Raw genomic sequence first — 20,259 nt, 5'->3', positions numbered from 1 at the left:
TGGATGAAAGATAACATGTAACACAAAGTTTTGATTCAAACAGTGCCGGTATGTATTTCGTCACAACAACGACTTGGACGTCATCCACATATTTGAATGTATTTATTTCCTTATCATTGGTGTGGTGGGTGTACCAAGTCTAATACGTATCTAATCTAATTCCCCCTCAAACTCCTCCATACTGTGAAACCGCTCATGAGCAGATAATGCAAATAAAGGAATGAAGTGGTTGCATAGTGGACATTTGATACCATCACCATCACCATCACCATCACCATCGCTGTCGCCATTGACACAACTCATACCCTCGGCGTCTCTCAGGTCGTCGTAGTCAATATCTTCTTCTGTAGGTTCTTCTTCATTGTGATTCCACACATTGTCTGGTGAATCATCCCAGACTTCGTCGTCGTCTTCGATGTGAAAGTAATAATGGTTGGTTGACATGTTTGTACCCAGGTGATGGTTTGTGTCGCGGTCGGCTTGTGCTTGTGCTTGTGCTTGCTCGTGGATGGTTGAGACGGGATGTTGTTGTTGTTGATGGTTAGTGGTGCTGGGGTCCCCGTTGTCGTTATTTTTCAGTGACCCTCTTGCTTTCCCGTTAGAGGATTCATAGCTTGTATCACTCATGTCCAGGTTCAAGTCCGGGTCGTGGCTTGGGTCTCCTGCATGCACATCCACATCCACATCCACATCTGAATGTTCGAGAAGTTCAGCTTCAGTTTCGGGTTGGGTTCCGGTGTTGTCGGCGTGCTCATGTTCGGGATCGTAAACGGTAAATTCCCTCGCCCTCATAAACATGTTTTTGATATCCCTTCCTCCTCCTCCGCTGCCGCCGCCGCCAGCGGTCGTGGGATCGATCGAGTCCATGTTCGTCACACAGACATTTAGCAACCCGATACTATACTCCTTTCCCCCTTTTCTCGGGTTAAGCGGGTTAAGTTCGCGGAACATCGGTAGCAATGTCTCGGCGACAAGTCTCTGGACAATCTCGTCGTCACCATGGGCGTTACCGTTGTTAAAAACGTAACCAGGCAGACCCTGACTCTTCGAGACCCTCCCATAGCCATACCCCCTCCCCTCTTTCGGGTCCGTCCTCGGTCTCGTCGTCAACCGTAGCGTCTTGGGCCTTGCTAGCCACCTCTTTTTGTCGTCGTCCATCAGATCCGTCTTCATTCTCTTTAATAACGACCCAGTGATCTTCACCAGTTCCCGCCGGATTTGCTCGATGGTGACCAAAGGGCAGGAGAAATAAGTGTCTTCGATGCTGATTTGCGTGGGAATCGACCGAGCAGGTTTGACAGGGGAGGGGTCATGGCCTTGCAAGAGGGAGAGGATGTGTTTGCCTGTCCCTGTTCCTGTACTAGAGGATGAAGAAAGTGACGAGAGGAGGGAGTCGAGTTTTGATGGTGATAGGCCGGGACAGGAGAGGAGGTCGTCGACGGTGATTTCTTTGGGGTTTGGGGGTGAAGATGAGCCAGGCTTGGACTGGGAAATGAAATAGTCCGAGAGAGCAGCGGCCGTTTTCCCTCCGATTCCGGGTATTTTTCTCAGTTGGTGACTGCCCATAAATCTTTGAACAGTTTCCTCACCGTCGTCGGGCCCCAAAGACAAGAGGGTCGTTTGGTTCCGGGGTTTGTTGACGTTACCGACCAACTTGGCGAGGAGTTTGTTCGTGGATATCCCGCAGGCGGTGGTGTACCCTTCTTCTTCGATTTTTAGACGGAGGTGAAGAGCCAAGTGAGAGGCGAGGAGGAGTTTCGTTCTCAACAAGCCAGCCTGTCCACCTTCATATCCCCCAGTCCCAGGCCCCTCAAGACCAACCTTTTCCCTCCCATAAACTTGCCCAGCAAACCCCCTCGCATCAAACGCAAACCCCTTCTCCGGGTCCTTATTGTCTAAACAAAACCACGAGTGCTCCAAGTCATGGCGGTTCAGCAGCTCAACATTATACTCAATAATATCACTTACATCCATCCAGACCTCATCCAGACCCAGTCTTTCGACTCTGTCATTCCATGAGTACGAGCGCAATAGGGCGTAAAGACGCTTGGAGACGTCCCGAAAGGGAGTCAAGTCTTCGCCGTCGACGATGACCAGGTCCGGGCAGATGGCTAGGGCGGAGGCGATGGACATGAGCTTCTTGACGCCGAGACGGCGCGCGGGGTAGTTGCATGTTGCTAGCAGGGACTTTTGGCGAATTCCGAGGGGGAGGGATTTGAGTGAAGGGGTTTTGTTTTCGTAGACCTTGGAGGGGAGTTAGTAAGTAAGGTGGTTAGGGGAGGTGTACCTTTGGTTGGGGTGTTTTAGTTGAAGAACCGAAGGCTTCTTTGTTTACACCATGACTCTGAAGCGATAGGGGTAGGTGTGGGCTGAGTGGGTGGGTGGAATTCAAAACCTACCTGGGCGTAGAAGCAATCGAGATCCTACATACGAAGATTCACACACACCGACAGACAGTCAGACCAGTTCTTGCACCATATTGTATCTACAATTGAAGAATGCATAAAGAACAGTAGGGAAGGATGCTGTACAAAATGGAGGATGATTCGATCATCGTGTTTGGTTTTCGGCTTTTTCCTGGGATGATCCATCGCGGGTACTGTAAGCCGCATCACGAGGTCGCGGTGATGCTGTTCACGTCTTGCGATGATGGGTCTGTCTATCCCCCCGTCTGTCCCATGTCTTCTCCTCCAGTCCTCTGCTGTTTTGTGGGGAGGTGGCCGGGCTTGCTTGCTAGGGTCCGGTCGCAGTTGGGCTAAACACGATGTGAATGCACCGTGAGTTGGTGTTTCGAAGAGTTGTGTTGAGTTGTGGTTGGTGGTCTTGCCTTTTGGCGCCGTTTTGGAGGTTGCAATGGGTCGAGACGGGATGTGACAACTGTAAAGAGTGGGGATTGTGGAACGCTAAGCGTTGTGCTCCACTCGTCATTTTGGGCTTATTGCAATTGGCTCCCGGTAACTTGATCAAGATTCCCTTGCCGCACAGACCAATCCCGAACGCCCTAGCGGCTCAATTGTGATGGTGTAGTGTAGGGTTACCACAGAGCGCCGATGGGACCTATGGAATGGGATGGACGGCACTGAGAACCTACGGGCGGGTGAGAGGATGCCCGATTTTTGACTGAGATTGCCGGCCGTGACCTACAGCGAATGACAGCGACCACAGCGCTTAGGTAGTTGCAAGGCAGCCCACGGCAGAAGGAAGCTGGTCCCGGTCACTGTGATGATCATCGGCCTCTGTAGCGTGAATTAGGCGATCCATCAGCCCAAAATGGGAGGAACCCTCACCCCAAATGGGAAAGTCCAATCTTGAGTCCAGTGCCCTCGCCAGCATGCCAATTGATGACGACGGGAAGAGGAATGGGCAAGAGCAGTCCACGATGGAGTTGGAGAGATGGAGGTGTGGAAAGTAAGATCGGTACCAATCTCCCTCTTCCTTCCACTCTTGTCTTCAAGGCTGCAGTGCCCTGCTCACTGTTCAGGTCTCCTCCTCCCTCTTCAAGCTCATCTCGCCTCCTCTTTTCAATCCCGTTCCCGGACAGTTTCCATCCGATTCATATCATTCATTGTGTACCTAGGTAGAGCGAGGTAGGAATTGGAAACGACACACCTCACTCATTACACTACACAATGTCGTCCTCAGTCTAGATCGCTCGCCCGCCCGCCCAGTCCCTTCTTCCTCCTCCTCCTCCTCCTCCTCCTCCTCCTCCACCCACACACACCCGGCTGCTGCATCTTGCATGAGGCTGCTTCCCTAGGTTGAATACCTACAGCTCAAGGTTACAGTCAAGATATTTCCACTTTTGGCGGCACTTTCGACCTCATCGCCCGCCTTAGCCAAGACCAAGACTGCAGACTTTTTGAATCCCAGTCCATCCAGGGCAGGATTGAAGACTTTTCCCCGCCAGAGCCAATTCAATTTAGTTACAATCACTCTTTCGCTTTGGTTCCTCCCTCTTTCTCTTTGCTACTGCAATTTCTTCTCTCTCTCTCTCTGGCCCGTTCACTCCCTACATACCTCTAATGTAAGACTGCCCGGACCATCTCGATTTGATTGCAACTTTGCTTGCTTGCGCAAAGTGGAAGCTTCAGTTCTTTGCTGGACGTGCGCTGTTTGTGTGTGTTTGTGCAAAGACACTAACAAAGTCAAATCTTGCAGCGTTACCACGGGAACCTTCACACACACAAGGCAACAAATATCCACATACACACTGACAGTTTTCAAACACGCCACGCAATCTCTATCTTTGCACTTGATCTTGGCCAATTTGCAAGTTCGGACGGAAAGCTCAAACTTTCCCAGTCGTCTACGCTACTTCCGTCACCATTATCGCTTCTCTTACAACCCGCCGCGGCCTTGGCTTAGCTCGGGCTTGGAGATCGAGGCATCATCATTGATCCTCCTCCTCGCCACTTACATCACTCCACACGCAAAAAGAATTTTGGGCTATCCTTCACCATATCCGACGACGACGACTACAATCAAGTTACTATCATCAATCTTTCACCACACCGTCGATTCTTTTACAAGCTACTGCCGACGCCCACTGCAACTGTACACCATCGATATCAAGGACAACGTGCTGGCTCATGTTCTTCCCCCTTGCTTCGGACTTGGAAACAGACTAACCTCGGCCCGGCTTCCCAACGGCCAATGGCTACGAGATGGCATCCACTCCTTCGAACCGACACAAGCTTACGCCCGCCAGCTCTCCCTTCGTCACCCGGACTTCTAGGTCCCCAGGTCCTCAACGGTCCCGTGCCATCAATGAGACCTGCTTGTCCCTCAGGCGTGTCATAGGCACCACTTGCTCCTCGCCCACCGGCTTCGATTCCGTCCACTCATCTTTCGCCTACATTGCTGGCGGAGCTGTTGTAGTGGTTGACGTATCCGGCGAGCATTATTCCCAACGCTTTTACCGAGCCCGTCCCTCGGCAGTCCCCGTCTTTGCCCTTTCACCCGTCTCCCACACTACCGCGGCGAATGCCAATCCGACACCGAAAGCCAATGACAGTAGGAACAGGACTACCGCTTCACAGAGAGAATTGGCCTACCAGACAGCCGACTCTTCACAGACCTGGACAAGTCGCGAGCGCATAAAGGCTGCCACTTGCCTTGGCCTCAGCCGGGATGGACGATACCTGGCTGTGGGTGAAACGGGCTATGCCCCCCGTGTCCTGATCTTCAACCTCCAAGATGCCTCTTCCGATACGCCATTGGTGTCCATCAGTGAACATGCATTTGGAGTCAAGGCCGTAACATGGTCACCAGACACAAAGTTTTTGGCTTCTCTGGGCGCTGCCAACGATGGGTTTCTTTACATTTGGAAGGTTGACACGAGAACCGGCGCTGCCAGGCTCTTTCAGCAAAACCGCTGTACCTCTCACGTCAAGGGTATGGTTTGGATGGGCAACAATTTGATCACATTGGGTGTCCGTCACATCAAGGTTTGGAGGGTTGAAGAACCTCCGCCGCCTGTCTCTCCGATGAAGGCCAAATTCTCCCAACAGGAGGTGGCCTGTTCAGCCGCCCAGCTGGCCCAGAAACCACTGCCTGGCCGAAATATTCTGTTGGGTTCCATGCTGGACGCCACGTTCAGCTGCGCTCTTGCACTTGATGAAAACAGGGCCATCATCTGCTCAGAAACGGGCAGTATCTGTCTCTTGGATGACACAAACAAGCAGATGAAACTAACACGACTACTGGATCTGAACTTCCACGTTAGCTGCATATCGATGAGGAATGAAACGCTCTACATCGGTGGGAAGGATGGTCAGCTATCAACCCTCGCACTCGATGGTGTCTTGGAAGGCACCCCTGACCCCACAATTCACAATCCTCATACGTCTGACGGCCTTGTCGCCCTGGGATTCCTCGCCGAAAATTTCGTCACAATTGACAGCCGCCGAACGATCAACATTTGGAGTCCTGATCATATTCCGGCCGTATCATCCGACGACCCGCACCACATTCCCATCCCTGGCGCCGGCGACATTGTTGGAATACAAGAGCTTCCTGGGTTGAATGGCGCGGACTCATGCTTCGTCACCTGGTCTGCCTCTGGAAGGATCAATATGTGGAATCTGGACGGCCTGATCAAGTTAACACTTGATGTTCCCGTGGACCAGGTAGAGAACAACATCGATGGCGAGCAACCGGCCAATCAGCTAGTGGTGGTGAGAGCCAGCAACGATGGGAGTCTCTTTGTTGTGGGAGACAAGCTTGGCGTTCTTCGCATCATTGACGCCTCTACGAGAGTATGTTTACTCGAAACGAAGGCACACTCCTCCGATTGCCAGGATATTGCCATCTTCGAGGACGAGTCAAGGCTCCTCATCGCCTCATGCGGCAGAGACCGCACAGCTCAATTGTTTCACCGAACTTCCTCCGGTGCATTTGACCACTTTCAAACGCTGGAATTTAGCGCCAAGGTCGTCCAGGTTTTGATTCCCTCCCGCGACAAAGTTCTCACTTGCTCGCTGGACCGTACCCTTCAGGTACACGATCTGGTTACGAAAGAGAGTGACCCTGATGTCATGGCAGCCATTTCTTCAAGGGTTATTACGCTACGGGCTTCGCCATCCTCAATGGTGGTAACACCTCTTGGAAAGTCAATTTTTGTATCACTTTTGGATCGCTCGGTTTGTCATTTTGACTACAACAATGGACGGCTCTTGAACTCGTTCAAATGCCATGACGAAGGAGGGTCCGAGACCGTTGTCTTGGAATCACTAAAGTATGGCCAAACCGGGGGGGACATGGGCTTCTTGCTTGGCATTTCCAACACAGACAAATCTATCCGGGTGTACGACGCTCACTCCGGCACCTTCATGGGCCGTGAATGGGGTCACACGGAAGCCATCAACGGTGTGGTCATGGTCGAGGGCGAGCAGGCTGGCAGAAAGATTATCAGTGTCGGAGAGGATGGGACCATCATGGTTTGGGGCTTGGACATACAGTTTCCAGTGACTGGTTCCAGGAACCGCGATCCTTCGCCTGACAAGACCGCCAGCTCAAGGGCCAATAACCCGTCTGCACACAGTCGACCACCACTCAGGAGGGTGTTATCGAAGGCTGAGCTAGCCGAGTTTCAGCGACCAGCTTCATCCCATGCCGGCAGCAGCAGACAGCGCCGTCTCTCACCCAGTCGAGCACAACCCCGTCGTTCCTCTCAACAACACGCAGCGACTTCCACCACACGCACACCAGTAACATCGGGAAAGCGGGGCAGCCTCGACGGTACAGGATCAATCCGAATCAAACGCAACGCCCTACGTCGGACATCTTCAGGAGCAGGCAGCAGATCAGAAAGCCCGCCTTCCGAGGACAACGGCATATACCGTCGTTGCGCATCCCCCCCGCTTATCAACGGTGACGTGACACGCGCAGCCTCCACCGTCCGCTCGTCCGCCCGCAAGAAGACCAGTCAGTCAAACCTCCGAAGCAATACCGCCCCTAGTACATCGGCAGGGCCCAGCAGCGCCAACGGCTACGGCTTTGGTTCCCTCAGCGCAGCCACCGAGCAGACCTGCCGCCAACTGCGAGCCTACCGCAAAAAGCTGGCCAGCTCGGACGCTATTAGCGGCGACATCTTGGCCGAACTCGATGCCGAACTGCGACTTACCGCGGCCGCCCTCGGCGAGCGGGCGATCCGTAGCCGGAGCAGGAGGCCTCATCTGCAGAACCACCGCAGCTACTGCGGCCACGGCAGCGATCGTGAACGTGGCCACAGTCATCACGACAGAGAGAAAGCGCTCAGCGAAAGCATGCTTACCAACCTGCTGGACCAGTATAGTGAACGGTTGGTCAGCATGTTGGATGAGAAGTTGAGGATAAGGCTGCTGAGCGAGGAAGAGAGGGAGGCGCTGATAAGTGCAAGGCAGAGTCAGCGGCCGACCACGTCTGGAGGAGGGTCGACGAGCTCGGTGGCGTCGGGGGTTACGGAGGGGAGAAGTGGGAGCAGCTCGATCGGGAGCACGATCATGTGCATCGATGGAGATGGGATGATGATGATGCAGGAAGAGGAGGACGGTGGGGAGGCGGACGGGGAGACCGAGTGTGACGGAGAGGGAGGGGCAGACACTGAGGCGGAGGATTTCTGCGGTGAGGAAAGAGGGAGGGAGAGTGGTGGGTTGAATGAGAGGATGATGGGGTTGGATTTACATTGCTAGGCAAATGGAAGAAAGCAAAAGAGGAACCAGGAAAGAACCAGAAACAAAAACAAAGTGGACAAGATACCCCTTCTGAACAATATTTCCTTTTCTTATCACGACTTAAGAACAACAATCACAACCTACCCACTTGTGCGAGCCACGCACTTCTCTTTTTGTCAAAACAATTTTTTCTTTGTATCAACAGATTGGAGAGAATCATCGACTGCAATTTGCATTGGAGTGGCATTGTGCATTATCGGGGAGATTAGAAGGCGGGCGGTAGATGGGGCTCAGGCGGAATGGGGAAACAAGGAGTGATGGATAGAAGTGCTCTACAATTCACTCGAGGCGTTATGGGTAGTTTGTTAGGTTCAATTGGAAAAGTTGAATCTCCAAATACGTACGATCTTTTCTTCATGTTGTTACAACCACCCACCACCATTCACCAATTTCTAAGTTCCGAATAGACCTCCATATCACCCCATGTGCTATGCTAACCTGTTTATATGCCATGTGATGCCATGAGTCGCCGTTTTACACCGAGTCATGCTATGTTATGCCATTGATTGCCCTTTTAGCCATCCACCCATCCAATCCCCCTTCTTTTTCACTCTCGAAAGACCTGTTGGATATCAACTACCACCTCTCACCCCGAGACTTTCCCCCCCCCCCTAGAGACATCCCACACATTCAGTTGCGCAAAGCGCAAACCAGTTTTCTCTCTCAAGCCAGCTAGCCAGTTATGTAAACATAACCACCCCCTAAAGCCCTAAGGACGTCGTGCAGAAGATCCATGCCGTTGCCGTTGCCGTTGCTGTTGACCCTGCCGTTGTCGTTGTCCCTGCCGCTGTCGCTGTCGCTGAACGACAGCCGCATATGAAGATGATGACGACGACAAGGATGTCGCGGATGAGAGTACCTAAGCCCCAGTCCTTGATACCCGTGCCGCATCATGAGCTGGTGGATCATGTGAGCTCATGATACTTCCTCCTGTGCTGCCTTCTTCTTCTTCTAGTCCGTCAACACCACTACCAAGAACAGCTCGACCGTTGCTCTCGGGCTGCTGCTGCTGCTGCTGCTGCTGAAGGTGATGAAGATGATGAGGATGATAATGATAATGATGGCCCTGCCTCAACGACTCCTCCGTAACTTCCTCGACAACTGATAGCTCATGCGTTTCGTAGGCCTTGACCTCCTCCTTCTCCTTGTGGAGCTCATGCTCATGCTCATGCTCATGCTCATGCTTCGTATCCTTCTTCTTCTTCTTCTCCTTCTTCTCATCTCTCGGCCTTTTATCCTGTCCCTCAGGGTCCGTCTCGTGTTGTCGGTGATGATGGTTAATCTCGCTCTTGCTCTCACTCTCACTCTTACGGCGGCTTTTAGACAACATTTGATCTCTCAATCTCTTCCAATCAGCCTTCCAGTTCTCGATGCTGCGGACCAGTTCTGGATCAGCGGCCTCGACAGGCGGGAGGAATTCGTTGACTAGGGTCTCGATGGCGCGGAGTTCGAGACGGAGGTGCTTGAGTTCGGATTCTTGGTAGGAGATTTCGTCTTCTCTGTTTTTTGCATTTTGCAGGTTGTCGTCAGTTTGGTTCTGTGGGTCAAAAGGGATGGATGGATGGATGGATGAGACTTACAGATCGAGGACTTCCTTCTCTAGTTCGAGGATGCGAGAGGCGGCCGCTTCTGCTCTTTCTACTAGGAGGGCGTGAACGTGCTGTTGGTTTGTCGTGTGGGGTTTAGTATTTGTACATATGTACATGGATAGGGATTTGGGAGAGTGTGAGGGGGACTTACATTTGATTCCTCTCTCCTCGTCTCTAGGCTTTTCAGGACTGCCTCCAGCTGAGCAGCTAGCTTCTCAGATTCGGCCGCGATGCGCTCTGTTTCAGCACCCCGTTGCTTTTTTGCCTCCACTTCCACTGCAGCAACACCAGCGCCAGCAGAAGGTGTAATCTCAGCAGCCTCCGCCAGCTTCAAGTAAACTTTCGATGAAGGCAACGGTGGGTGCGCCCGTGACTCAGGCGGTGAAGGCTCTGATCCCGAAAAGCTCTTAGCTAACCAACCTGGGGCAGTAGCAGCAGCTGCTGCTGATGACTCAAAGGCACGAATGTCCTCTAGAGGCGAGTGAAGTTGCTCCTCCTCCTCCTCCTCCTCCTCCTCCTTGTCTCCCTCTCCACCGCTCTCGCTTTCACCTTCACTTTCCTCTAATCTTGGAGAAGAAGCCTGTGAACGTTTTGACCTCCTCGCTGATGGACCAACAGGCCGTTTCATCACCCTCAAACCACCAGTAACACCCACAGCACCCGCAGGACCATCACCACTGCCCATACCCCCAACTCCGGTCCCTGTTCCCTTCCCGGTGAGGACAGCTTCCATCTCATCCACCTTGGCGTGCAACTCGCTGATACTGACATCGCTAAGAACACCATGGTTCGTGACCATCGGTTCCTTGGCCTCCTGCAAGTGGTGAATTAAATCCGTCAACCGTTCCACAAGCACATCTTTGCTGTCTTGTGTGAGGTGGTCGTCTTCAACCTTGTTAGCAACAGCAGCAGCAGTGTCCGCCCGTGCCCGCGGGTACTGGTTGGGCTGGTCATCATCGCTTAATTCGTCATCGGCGTGAAAAGAGAGGGTGTTGTCGTTGTCGTCATCCTTTACAGCAAGGTGATGAACCGTACCACGGCTGTCGTTGACGTGAGTGAAGAAGGAGTTGCCGGAGCCGGAGCCGTAGCCGGAGCCGAAGCCGTAACCGGGATGGGAGCCGGCAATGCTGGCAAAGCTGGGGGCCCGAGACGATGAGCGGACGGCCTGGAGAGGGGCGGAGAATTGCCTACGGAACGGAGAGAGTGGTGAAGAGGGTCCTAAGCCTAGGCCCCCGACGAGGTGATAGAGCGTCGAAGCTGCTGGTGGCGGTAGGTGATGGGATGAGGGTAAGGGTGAGGGTGAGGGCGAGCGGCTGCCGTGCTGGTGGAGAGCATAGCGGTTTCGCCCGCTTTGAGGATGATTGGGTGGTGTCTGAGGATGTGAAATGAGTTGTCGTTCTTCAAGGTTACATGAGGAGCCTTGTGGGGGGGAGCCGAAGCCTGGGGGGGATTGTAGTCCTCTGGGAGGGGTTTGTGTGGTGGCACGTACCGGACTACCTGAGGTTATTGTTGTTAGACTTGGCAACGGGGGGTGAGATGGGGATTTGATCGAATGAAGGTCCGAGTCTAGATCTGAGTCCGGGTCCGCATAGGTTGGTGCCGCAGACCGTCGGTGGTCTCGTTCATCATCATCATCATCGGGCATCGCGATGGCTGATGGTCTTCATGCCACCAATAAGATGTAAACAAAGAGTCGTGTCAGATGTCAACAAGTCATTGATGAGTGCTAACAACAATGAGGGTATCGGCGATGGTTTTGTATCATTTCAATATCCCCAACTTTCCGTCCTGTTTGGCTCCCTCTTTACAGACTGCAATCTTCGGTTTGGTATCGTTGCTGGACTGGCTTGAAGCCCAAAGCAGATCAACAAGATATCTTGGCAGTTTTACAGGCTCCTCTACTTCGTCGACGTAGTGGAGCAGTTCAGCCGTCGTGTCGCTGCGCTGTTGGATGCCAGCTACCGGTAGAGAACGTACACAAGAAATTGTAGTGTATGTTGTTTGGCGATTTCTTTATATGCTGGATTACCCACCTCGTATGCTGGAAAGCTTATTCAATACACAGTGAGGGGAAGCTGAGGCCACCAGACAAGAGAGGGGCTTTGACGGGAGGTACGTTGAGGTTGTTGTTATTTCGGTGTTCAGTTCTCAGTTGAAGTTGTTACGGGCGAGGTTTCCCTTCCGTTTGCTACAAATCTACTGTGTTAGTGCTGCAGTTGCACTGGAGCCACAGAGGCGGGTGGAACATTTTCTGTAGTGGAGTGTACTATGTACGGGCCCAGGGACGAACACGGGCTCGCACGGGCAGTCACAACAGGGTCCGAGCTCCTAAGCTAGAGGTAGTTCCCCGGACAGCCGATCTCCAGTCTCCGGACGGTGAGCCCCACAAGGTGGGTGGAAAGCCCCCGGACTCCGGGCCAGGTGAGCTCGGCGAGTCATGGACAAAGCAAGACAAGGGACACCGGCGCACAGCCAGTGGGAAACAAAAGCCCGATGGTTGCCGAATGTGTGTATTTTTTTTTTTTTTTGTTGTTGTTGTTTTTGGCGCAAAAGAGAAAGAACCGAAAGAGCGGACGAATCAGCTGTCACTCTAGTCGTCCGAGATGCCCCGCCAGGATTGTCTCTTGAGTCTGGACACTTCAAGGAGCTTCACTATGTAGCATAGAGAGTGCTCTCACTATTGAGAGCTTCTATGAGAAAGAACAGTTACGCTTTGATATCGTTGCTCGGTGCCTTGTTTATTTACTTTTTCTCGTTCGTCTGAAACCTCAAAGCACGCTGAGCATGACGTCAAGTGGAGGTTGACGGTGTATCCGTTTGTCAGAGCTCCTGTTTTCGTGATACGGGAGTGACCTACGAATGCGATAATGCGAGTGGACTATATCTTTCAACTTTTTATAGGTATATGAAACGGTATTTGATGTGTTTCTGAACTCTCAGTCACAAGTTCAACTCGTCTCTCGGCTTCTCAATTATCACCACAATGGGCCTGGTTACCAAGGACCCAAGACTATGATAGTATCACGCTCAAAGCTCTTGACAACTTTGAATCCAAGGAGACCTGAGTTCGCAACATTAAGGTGTCCGCGTGTCGGTGGCTGACTGTCGGAATCTGAAGGTCACCTCGAAGCTCTTCCATGTCTCCCCCATGTCACATCAGCTCCTCACTGTGTTTTATGTTTACTGTCTGCGGAACTAAGGGGGCATGCTTGAATGTGGAGGTAAGCTATGTAGGTACACTATGTACCAGCCTCGAGCCGACTGCCACCGCAACGTAACCAGACTACAGAGGCTCATCAAACTCAGAGGGCTGCTCATGCTTGACGATCCCCCGTTGAGTTCCTTGGCAAAGGTTGGTGTTAGAGGTGGCTGTTTTGAGGTTGCTATATCCGATATTTCTCCGCCTCATTCGGTCTGCCCCCAGGAAATCCAATGAGAAGCGCGGGATATCAAGGACAGGGGACAGAGCACAAACGCAATGGAACCTTGACTCGAGGGTGCCGTACGATACTGGCGAGAGGCAGTTGCAAAAGAGCCGAAAAAAAAAAAAAAAAAAAAAGAAGCGAGCCATGCCGCTGTGCTCTGCTTGTGGACGGGAGGGACGGGAGTGGTGTGCATGAGGATGAGATGCATCTCGATTCCCTTGTCGGTTGTTAGGACAGAGTCACTGTGCAAGGCACGCTGCGGTAGCTTGCAGTAACAGCCGGGACAGGTACACTAGCATTGCTGAACGCATTAGGTGGATATCTTGTGCCCGTCTGACACTCATCCGATCCATGGCTCGGGAACCCCGCCAATGGTGACTAAGGTGGACTGAGTGTGTTTCCCGTCCCCCGGCTCCATGGAGCCCTTGTTAGTGCGGTGACTAAGAACCTAAGCTGAGGCACATGGGCAACCACTGCCTGACTCTCTCTCTCCCGTCTCCATGTCTCCATTCCCGTCCCTATAACCCGGGTGCCAACCTACCTACCTAAACATTTTCCTTCGCTTTTGCTTTTTCCTCCTTTCTTCTTGAGGTGTTGTATTTTTCTCCCTTTCTTCATAGACGGGGCTGTTTTGACTTGCGCGTGAATTTGGCGCCAAACCCCCCAAGACGCCAAAGCCAGCAGGAGGATATCGTTTCCCATACCGCCAACACTGCAACCACTAACAAATCCACTTGCGTCATTGTCGCCGGATTCCGCTTGCCTCGGTTCAAGTTGTGTTGCGCCCGACTGGCTTAAGGTCCATGTCCTACAGGGAGCACTACCAGAACCCTACCTAGCTGCCGATACCTGGCGCCCATAACTGCCGACGCGGTCGTGTCCGGTACCTCGAGATAACCGAACCTCCGCTGTTACCCATCAACCATAGAGTGGAAGCCGTCAACACCGCAGGGCACCAGACACCGTGCGTGCAGTTCCCGCAGCAAAAGTCCATTGGACAGCCGACTCCCGTCCCTCTGACAACCAGTCACTCCAGTCAGTCAGTCAGTCAGTCAGTCTTCTTCAACCACCTACCTAGTCTACACAGTACCGTAGCCAACCCTCCTCAACAAAGACCGCCCTGATCGAGAATACCCAATTGCGGTCCGATTCATCCGGAACGACAAGCAACGCCAGTTCCCTTTCTGCATGGTGCACGGCAGCCGGCCTGCACTCCAGCACTCCACTGCTCTCTACGGCATCAATTGGCGACAGCGATAGCGGCCAAGGCCCGGAACCACCAGCAAACATGTCGTGGAAAATGAGCGAGAAGCTCATGGACACCATCCGGCACTATGCGAGCTTTCCTGCCACCGGCGTCAGCTTGCGCCAGATGGTCCAGTTCGGCGAGAAGCCTTCTACTGGTAAGGGGGGACAGAAAAGACACTTGGTCCGTCCACAAAGCATCTTGCAAGCTAACCTGCGCCGCCATACATCCAGGAACCCTCTTCCGCGCCTCCCAATTCCTTGCTGAAGAGCTCCCCATCCGTCTCGCCCACAGAGTCCAGGAGCTTGATAACCTTCCAGATGGCCTTAACGAGATGCCTTCGGTCAAGAAGGTCCAGGCCTGGTATGCCCAATCGTTCGAGGTGCGCACAATAACAGTCTCCTCTTATCCCCCCTCCCCCTGTCCCACCATGTTAGTGAATATCTAACGGGTCAACTCTAGGAAATCACACAACTGCCACGGCCACACCTACCAAAAGATGTTAGGGAGCGCTTGATGAAGCCGTCGAGAAGCGGAAAACACGCCTATCTACCAGAGGCGACACCAAACCCCAGCATAGAGGAAGGCCAGTACGCCTCACACAACGGAGCAAGCTACGCAAGCGGACTGAACCACAAAAAGTTCTCGGCCTCAAGGAGATACTTTGCTATGGTTGATGACACAGGGGATTGGCCTCCCGACCTACACCTTTACAACCAGAAATTTGCGCAGACTCTGCACAAGATCAAGAGGCGGCACGACAGTGTCGTCACCACCATGGCCCAGGGCATCCTCGAGTACAAGCGCAAAAGGCAACGCATGCAGATCGACCACAACATCCAGTCTTTCCTCGACCGCTTCTACATGTCGCGCATAGGCATAAGAATGCTGATTGGGCAGCACATCGCCCTGACGGACCAGAACCATTATCGCGATCCCTCATATGTCGGTATTATCTGCACCAAGACGTATGTCAAGGACCTCGCCCAGGAGGCCATTGAGAACGCCCGGTTTGTTTGCGAGGATCACTACGGTCTCTTTGAGGCTCCCAAGATCCAGCTGGTTTGCAACCCTAACCTCAACTTCATGTATGTACCGGGGCATCTGTCGCACATGCTCTTCGAGACGCTCAAGAACTCGCTGCGCGCCGTCGTCGAGACCCACGGCCAGGACAAGCAGGAATTCCCCGTCACCAAGGTCATTGTTGCTGAGGGCAAGGAAGACATCACCATCAAGATCTCGGATGAAGGAGGCGGTATTCCCCGTAGCGCTATCCCGCTTGTTTGGACCTACATGTACACCACCGTCGATCGCACACCCAACCTGGATCCCGACTTCGACAAGAGCGACTTTAAGGCCCCCATGGCCGGTTTCGGCTACGGACTTCCTATCTCGCGCTTGTATGCGAGATACTTTGGTGGCGACCTTAAGTTGATCAGCATGGAAGGGTGAGTAGCCCGGACTGCGTCTTGAGGCGTTATGCATGCTAACAGCTTGGGATCAATAGATACGGAACCGATGTCTACCTGCACCTCAACAGGTTGTCAAGTTCGTCAGAACCTCTGCAATAGCAACCAGCAGTCATGAGGGGTAGCGGAAGAACAGGAACCGCATCCCAAGGATTGACGCTGCCATCGTCACTGAGATACATGAAAAAACGGCTTAAGGACCTCGAGGTCTCGGAACGCAAGCAGGTTGGCGACACCGAAGCCACAGTTCATCCTCTTCCACCTCAGCCCGTGCCTTCGTCGGCGTTCGCCTCGGGAACCGGAGTAAGAACCAAAGACAGCGCTCTCTAGAGGATCACAAAAAAAATAGTGTTAATGCCTTGTCTTTTGCTGCAGGTGGGAAGGACGGCGGGGCTCGGATCTGGATTTGGTCGGCTTTTTCTCGTTTTGTCAACTCTGTCGTTCGGCTGGTTCGGCTTTTCGATTACTCGAGGCGGTTGAGGGACTTTATCCACGTACCCACCGGATAGACAAATAATGTACGAAAGCTTACGAAACGAACTTCACAAACACGGATGAACGAACCGGTCCGAAAGGACACATAGCAACATAAACGCAACGACATACAACGACAAACAGATACGCATGAAAGCATGGGAATTGGCGCTGTTTACATCGGGAAGACAGGTGGGCGGTTTTCCACAACGCAAGGGGGTGAGGCGAAGGGTGAAAAGGGAAGAAGAATCTACCCTCTGCGGTTACATGTCATTCAAATAGGGCGCCCCGAAAGGGAAGGGATGGTCAACGATGGGAGAAGAAAGAAGAAGAGGTGTGCGGGGTACTACGAGAAGCTAGTACGATGGACGACCACCTACGAGCCTACCACCTACATACGCAGCGAAGAAAGGGGCAACAAGGGGGTCAGGCCGTCACACGGAGAGACGGAGAGATGAATGACAATAAATATCCTTTTTACACACTTCCCTTGCTTCCTTCTTCTCATCCCAACTGCGTCTTGTCCATAACAGAAATATCCGAGTTATAGGTACGTACGATATAGATACTCAGGTATACGTAATGTACAAAGGCATCAATTATATATGTTTAACATGTCACTGTATTCGGAAACATGCCAAGATTGTACGTATCTTGGTGTGTATAAAATGGCTAAACTACACAACGGCTGGGTAGAGGTCATGTCAATAGATTCTACAGAATATTTGATGGGTTTCGTAGCGAAATAGTTATTTTTGTTGTAGCTCTAGGTATGATGAGATTTGGTTTCAGGACAAGACAACAAGGACATGCCACACTCCTCTCCTCCTCGTTTTCTCCTTTCTTATACACAGTATCGTACCTTGTCATGCCAGTTGACGCTTCTTGACCTCGAAATCATGTACACACCCTATACATCTCCCCTTGTTAATCTCATCTTCATTTCCTCTTCACACTACCTAGGTAGTATCTCTCTGCAACAATAACAACAACGCAACGCTTGCTCATTAAACCCAATTTTAATTTCACAATCACTTCATGAATTGATCATCTAGTCAACCCTGGTATCTCAAACTCAAACTCAAACTAAGCCTTGTACAACAAATCCAAAAACCCCCTCGCCAGATCCACCACCACGCTCTTGTTCGGCAAACTGCCCGCAACGCCATACAACGCCGCCGTATCCCCAGCAGCCTTTTGCTTGCCCGTCTTTCCTGAGATACCCATCTTGAGCGCCTCCACCTGTCGCACCCGCTCTTTTTCGCGTTCCTCTTCCACCACACCTTCCAAATCCTGCGCCAACCTTTCCCAATTCTTGGCCACCGGCGCCGTCACTGCGACGTGAATAGCGGGCGGGTTCTGTAGCGCGTTCAAGTGCCAGCCGCGCGAGGACATGCCGTCGGCAATGTCGTAGATGTTGAGGTCCCCCCGGGCTTGGAAGGCCAAGACGGACACGAGGGGGTTACCGAGGATTTCGAGTTCTTGCTGCAAGGTGGGGTGGGAGCGAATATGTTCGGCGAGTTTCTTGGTGGCGCCCACGATTTGCGTGCAGGATTTCAGATAGCCTTCTTCTCCGACAGACATGAGCGAAGCCCAGCAGGCGGCGATGAGAGCGCCGGGGCGGGAGCCGGCGATACCCGGGGAGGCGTAGACGCCTCCGGACCAGGAAGGGTCGACAAAGTACTGGTAACTCCGTAACTCGGCGGTGCGGTAGAGAACAGTGGAGTTGCCCTTGGGGGCAAACCCGTATTTGTGCGTGTCGCAGGAGATGGAGGTGACGCCTTTCAGACGGAAGTCGAACGGTTGCGAGTCGAAGCCGGCTTTGTCGAGGAAGGGAACGAGGAAGGAACCTAGGCAGCAGTCGACGTGGAGCGGGATCTTCTTGCGGAGGGCAAGTTTGGAGAGGGCGGAAATGTCGTCGATGATGCCGTGCGGGAAGTTGGGGGCCGAGCCGACTAGCATGATGGTGTTGCGGTTAATCAGGCGGGCCACGCGCTTGGTGTCGACTTGGTAGGTGGGCGCAGGGCAGGCGACGAGGTGGAGCTTGATGTTGAAGTATTCGGCTGCTTTGCGGAAGGCGGTATGGGCGGTTTCGGGGATGATCATCTCCGGCTCCGTCACGCCGCGCTCGTGGTAGGCCTTTTGGCGCGCCGAGAGGATGGCCATGAGGATGGACTCGGTACCGCCCGAGGTGGAGACGCCGGCGGCTCCGGGGGGAGCGTTGAAGAGGGAGAGCACCATGGCGACGACTTCGGCTTCCATCTTGCGCACGCCAGGAAAGACGTCCGGGTGGATCGGGTTGGCGACGGTAAACTTGCCGTAGGCCTCCGTCTGCAGCTTGAGAAGCTCGTCCTCGCCCGAATAGACGGCGCCCGAGACGTAGCCGTCCTCCCAGCGCGTATGATCCATGGTGGCGAGCGCTTCGAGCTCCTTGCGGACGGCCTCCTCGGTCCAGCCCTCCTTGGGTAGTGACAGGTAGCGGGTTTGCCCAGCGGGAATCATCTTGGCTTGCATCTTGGTGAGGGCATCGTCGATTTGGGCACGCACTTTGGTGCGCACACCGGGCAGGCGGAGGAAGTAACCATAGAGAATGCGGCGAGCGTCAGTGAAGAGCTCAAACAGGGTGCCGAAGAGACCGCGGCCTTTGAGCTTCCACAGAGCGCGGCGGGTCCAGCGGAGAAGGAAGAGGAAGAAGACGATGTTGCGGATTCTGTGGTCACATTACTGTTGTTAGTCGAGTGTGTGTAGACAAAAATGTATATGATGGCGTGGTTTGGTTCCCGTGTAAGTCGATGAGTATGCGACTCCCTGCAAGACATCCACATGTGATTTGCGATCTGGCCGAGGTTACAAACCGCACCGCCTTCGCTGCATGGGAAATCCAAAAGATGACGGCCGTCGTATTACCCATACAGAGTGTTATGAGCACATGGTAGAAAGGAATACGAGACTCACAAGTCCACATTGAGGTTCAACACCTGCATCGGATTCCTCGGTCTCGACCTCTTGACGCTGTCAATGCTCTGCCGGAGGCTGACAGGCATGCGTGAAGTGCCCGGCATCTTTTGTGTTTGAAAAACAAGAGATTGCTAACTTGGACAGGTAGAAAAGAGGGTATCGATGTTGTTGTAATGGTGATGCAGTGACCCGAGAGGCCCTTGAAAGAAGGAAGACGTTCGGGAAAGAAGAGAACCAAGTGGGGTGGGAACCCGCCCGGGATATATCACTTATTCATGACGGGAAGTGCCTGGCTTACCCACCCCCGGCCTCAAAGTCTAGTGGACGCGTGTGAGCTGTTTAGTGCTTGCATCAAGAGCCTGGCAGTTCATTTAGCGCCTTGCGGGGGAAGTGGTTATGTAACCGCAGTCAACCGAGGGACCTGAATTGCCTGAGAAAGGAAGCTCGGCGTCGGCGCGTCGGGTGGCAGCCCAGCGTGGCGATTGCAACCATTTAAACAGCGGACAGCCTCGTGTTGAATGATGATGTTTTCCCGCTCACTCGTTTACTGCCACCCCGTCCGCGGACCCCGTTCGGTTCCAGGTTTTGTAGTAGCAGGACTTCCGGGGAAGCCGCCGTCACTAGTCTAGCAGTGCCAGCCATCCATCCATCCAGATGTTCTGCTGCCGAGGGAAACTCGAAGAAGGAAACTACAATAGAAGCCAAGAGGGTTGGGCTACTCGCCATTTAGGGATTCAGTGGCTCGAGACATCCAATTGAGGTATGTACTTCTTTCCCCACCATTCCCTTGCCGTTTCGTTATCCGAACACATGGAAGTCGAAATATCGATCAAATCACACAATCACATGCACGAAGGACTCACCACCACACCACCCCAACAATGG

General features: G+C 53.1%; 5 protein-coding genes across 6 annotated transcripts; 2 read left to right on the top strand and 3 right to left on the bottom strand.

Moving 5' to 3' along the window:
- Positions 1–61: 61 nt before the first annotated feature.
- poli (DNA polymerase Tau) lies at positions 62–2,814 on the bottom strand. Its single transcript, XM_958436.3, has 2 exons — positions 2,400–2,814; positions 62–2,244 (listed from the first exon to the last, which is right to left on the bottom strand). Exon 2 carries the CDS (start codon positions 2,131–2,133, stop codon positions 151–153), a length of 1,983 nt encoding a protein of 660 aa, XP_963529.3. The 5' UTR covers positions 2,134–2,244; positions 2,400–2,814; the 3' UTR covers positions 62–150.
- A 906-nt stretch (positions 2,815–3,720) lies between these two features.
- On the top strand, positions 3,721–8,634 carry NCU06758 (hypothetical protein). Its single transcript, XM_958437.2, has 2 exons — positions 3,721–4,024; positions 4,159–8,634. Exon 2 carries the CDS (start codon positions 4,665–4,667, stop codon positions 8,169–8,171), a length of 3,507 nt encoding a protein of 1,168 aa, XP_963530.1. The 5' UTR covers positions 3,721–4,024; positions 4,159–4,664; the 3' UTR covers positions 8,172–8,634.
- Positions 8,523–11,939, bottom strand: NCU06759. 2 transcript variants are annotated; one of them, XM_011395286.1, is made up of 4 exons: positions 11,292–11,939; positions 9,954–11,174; positions 9,794–9,873; positions 8,523–9,712 (listed from the first exon to the last, which is right to left on the bottom strand). In XM_011395286.1, the coding sequence occupies exons 1-4, from the start codon at positions 11,445–11,447 to the stop codon at positions 9,073–9,075; spliced, it is 2,097 nt and encodes a 698-aa protein (XP_011393588.1). In that variant the 5' UTR covers positions 11,448–11,939; the 3' UTR covers positions 8,523–9,072. The 2 variants fall into 2 exon arrangements, with proteins under 2 accessions (XP_011393588.1, XP_011393587.1); XM_011395285.1 differs by having other exon boundaries at positions 9,954–11,939.
- Positions 11,940–13,692: 1,753 nt separating this feature from the next.
- On the top strand, positions 13,693–17,011 carry stk-48 (serine/threonine protein kinase-48). Its single transcript, XM_958439.3, has 4 exons — positions 13,693–14,630; positions 14,707–14,855; positions 14,936–15,921; positions 15,981–17,011. The coding sequence occupies exons 1-4, from the start codon at positions 14,516–14,518 to the stop codon at positions 16,042–16,044; spliced, it is 1,314 nt and encodes a 437-aa protein (XP_963532.3). The 5' UTR covers positions 13,693–14,515; the 3' UTR covers positions 16,045–17,011.
- Positions 17,012–17,146: 135 nt separating this feature from the next.
- On the bottom strand, positions 17,147–19,792 carry NCU06761 (sphingosine-1-phosphate lyase). The gene is made up of 2 exons (XM_958440.3): positions 19,372–19,792; positions 17,147–19,126 (listed from the first exon to the last, which is right to left on the bottom strand). Exons 1-2 carry the CDS (start codon positions 19,476–19,478, stop codon positions 17,503–17,505), a joined length of 1,731 nt encoding a protein of 576 aa, XP_963533.1. The 5' UTR covers positions 19,479–19,792; the 3' UTR covers positions 17,147–17,502.
- Between the last annotated feature and the right edge of the window lie 467 nt (positions 19,793–20,259).

The sequence above is a fragment of the Neurospora crassa genome, linkage group II (genome assembly GCF_000182925.2).
Source record: "Neurospora crassa OR74A linkage group II, whole genome shotgun sequence".
Taxonomy (NCBI): Eukaryota; Fungi; Ascomycota; class Sordariomycetes; order Sordariales; family Sordariaceae; genus Neurospora; species Neurospora crassa.
This window is presented reverse-complemented; position numbering and strand designations above follow the sequence as displayed.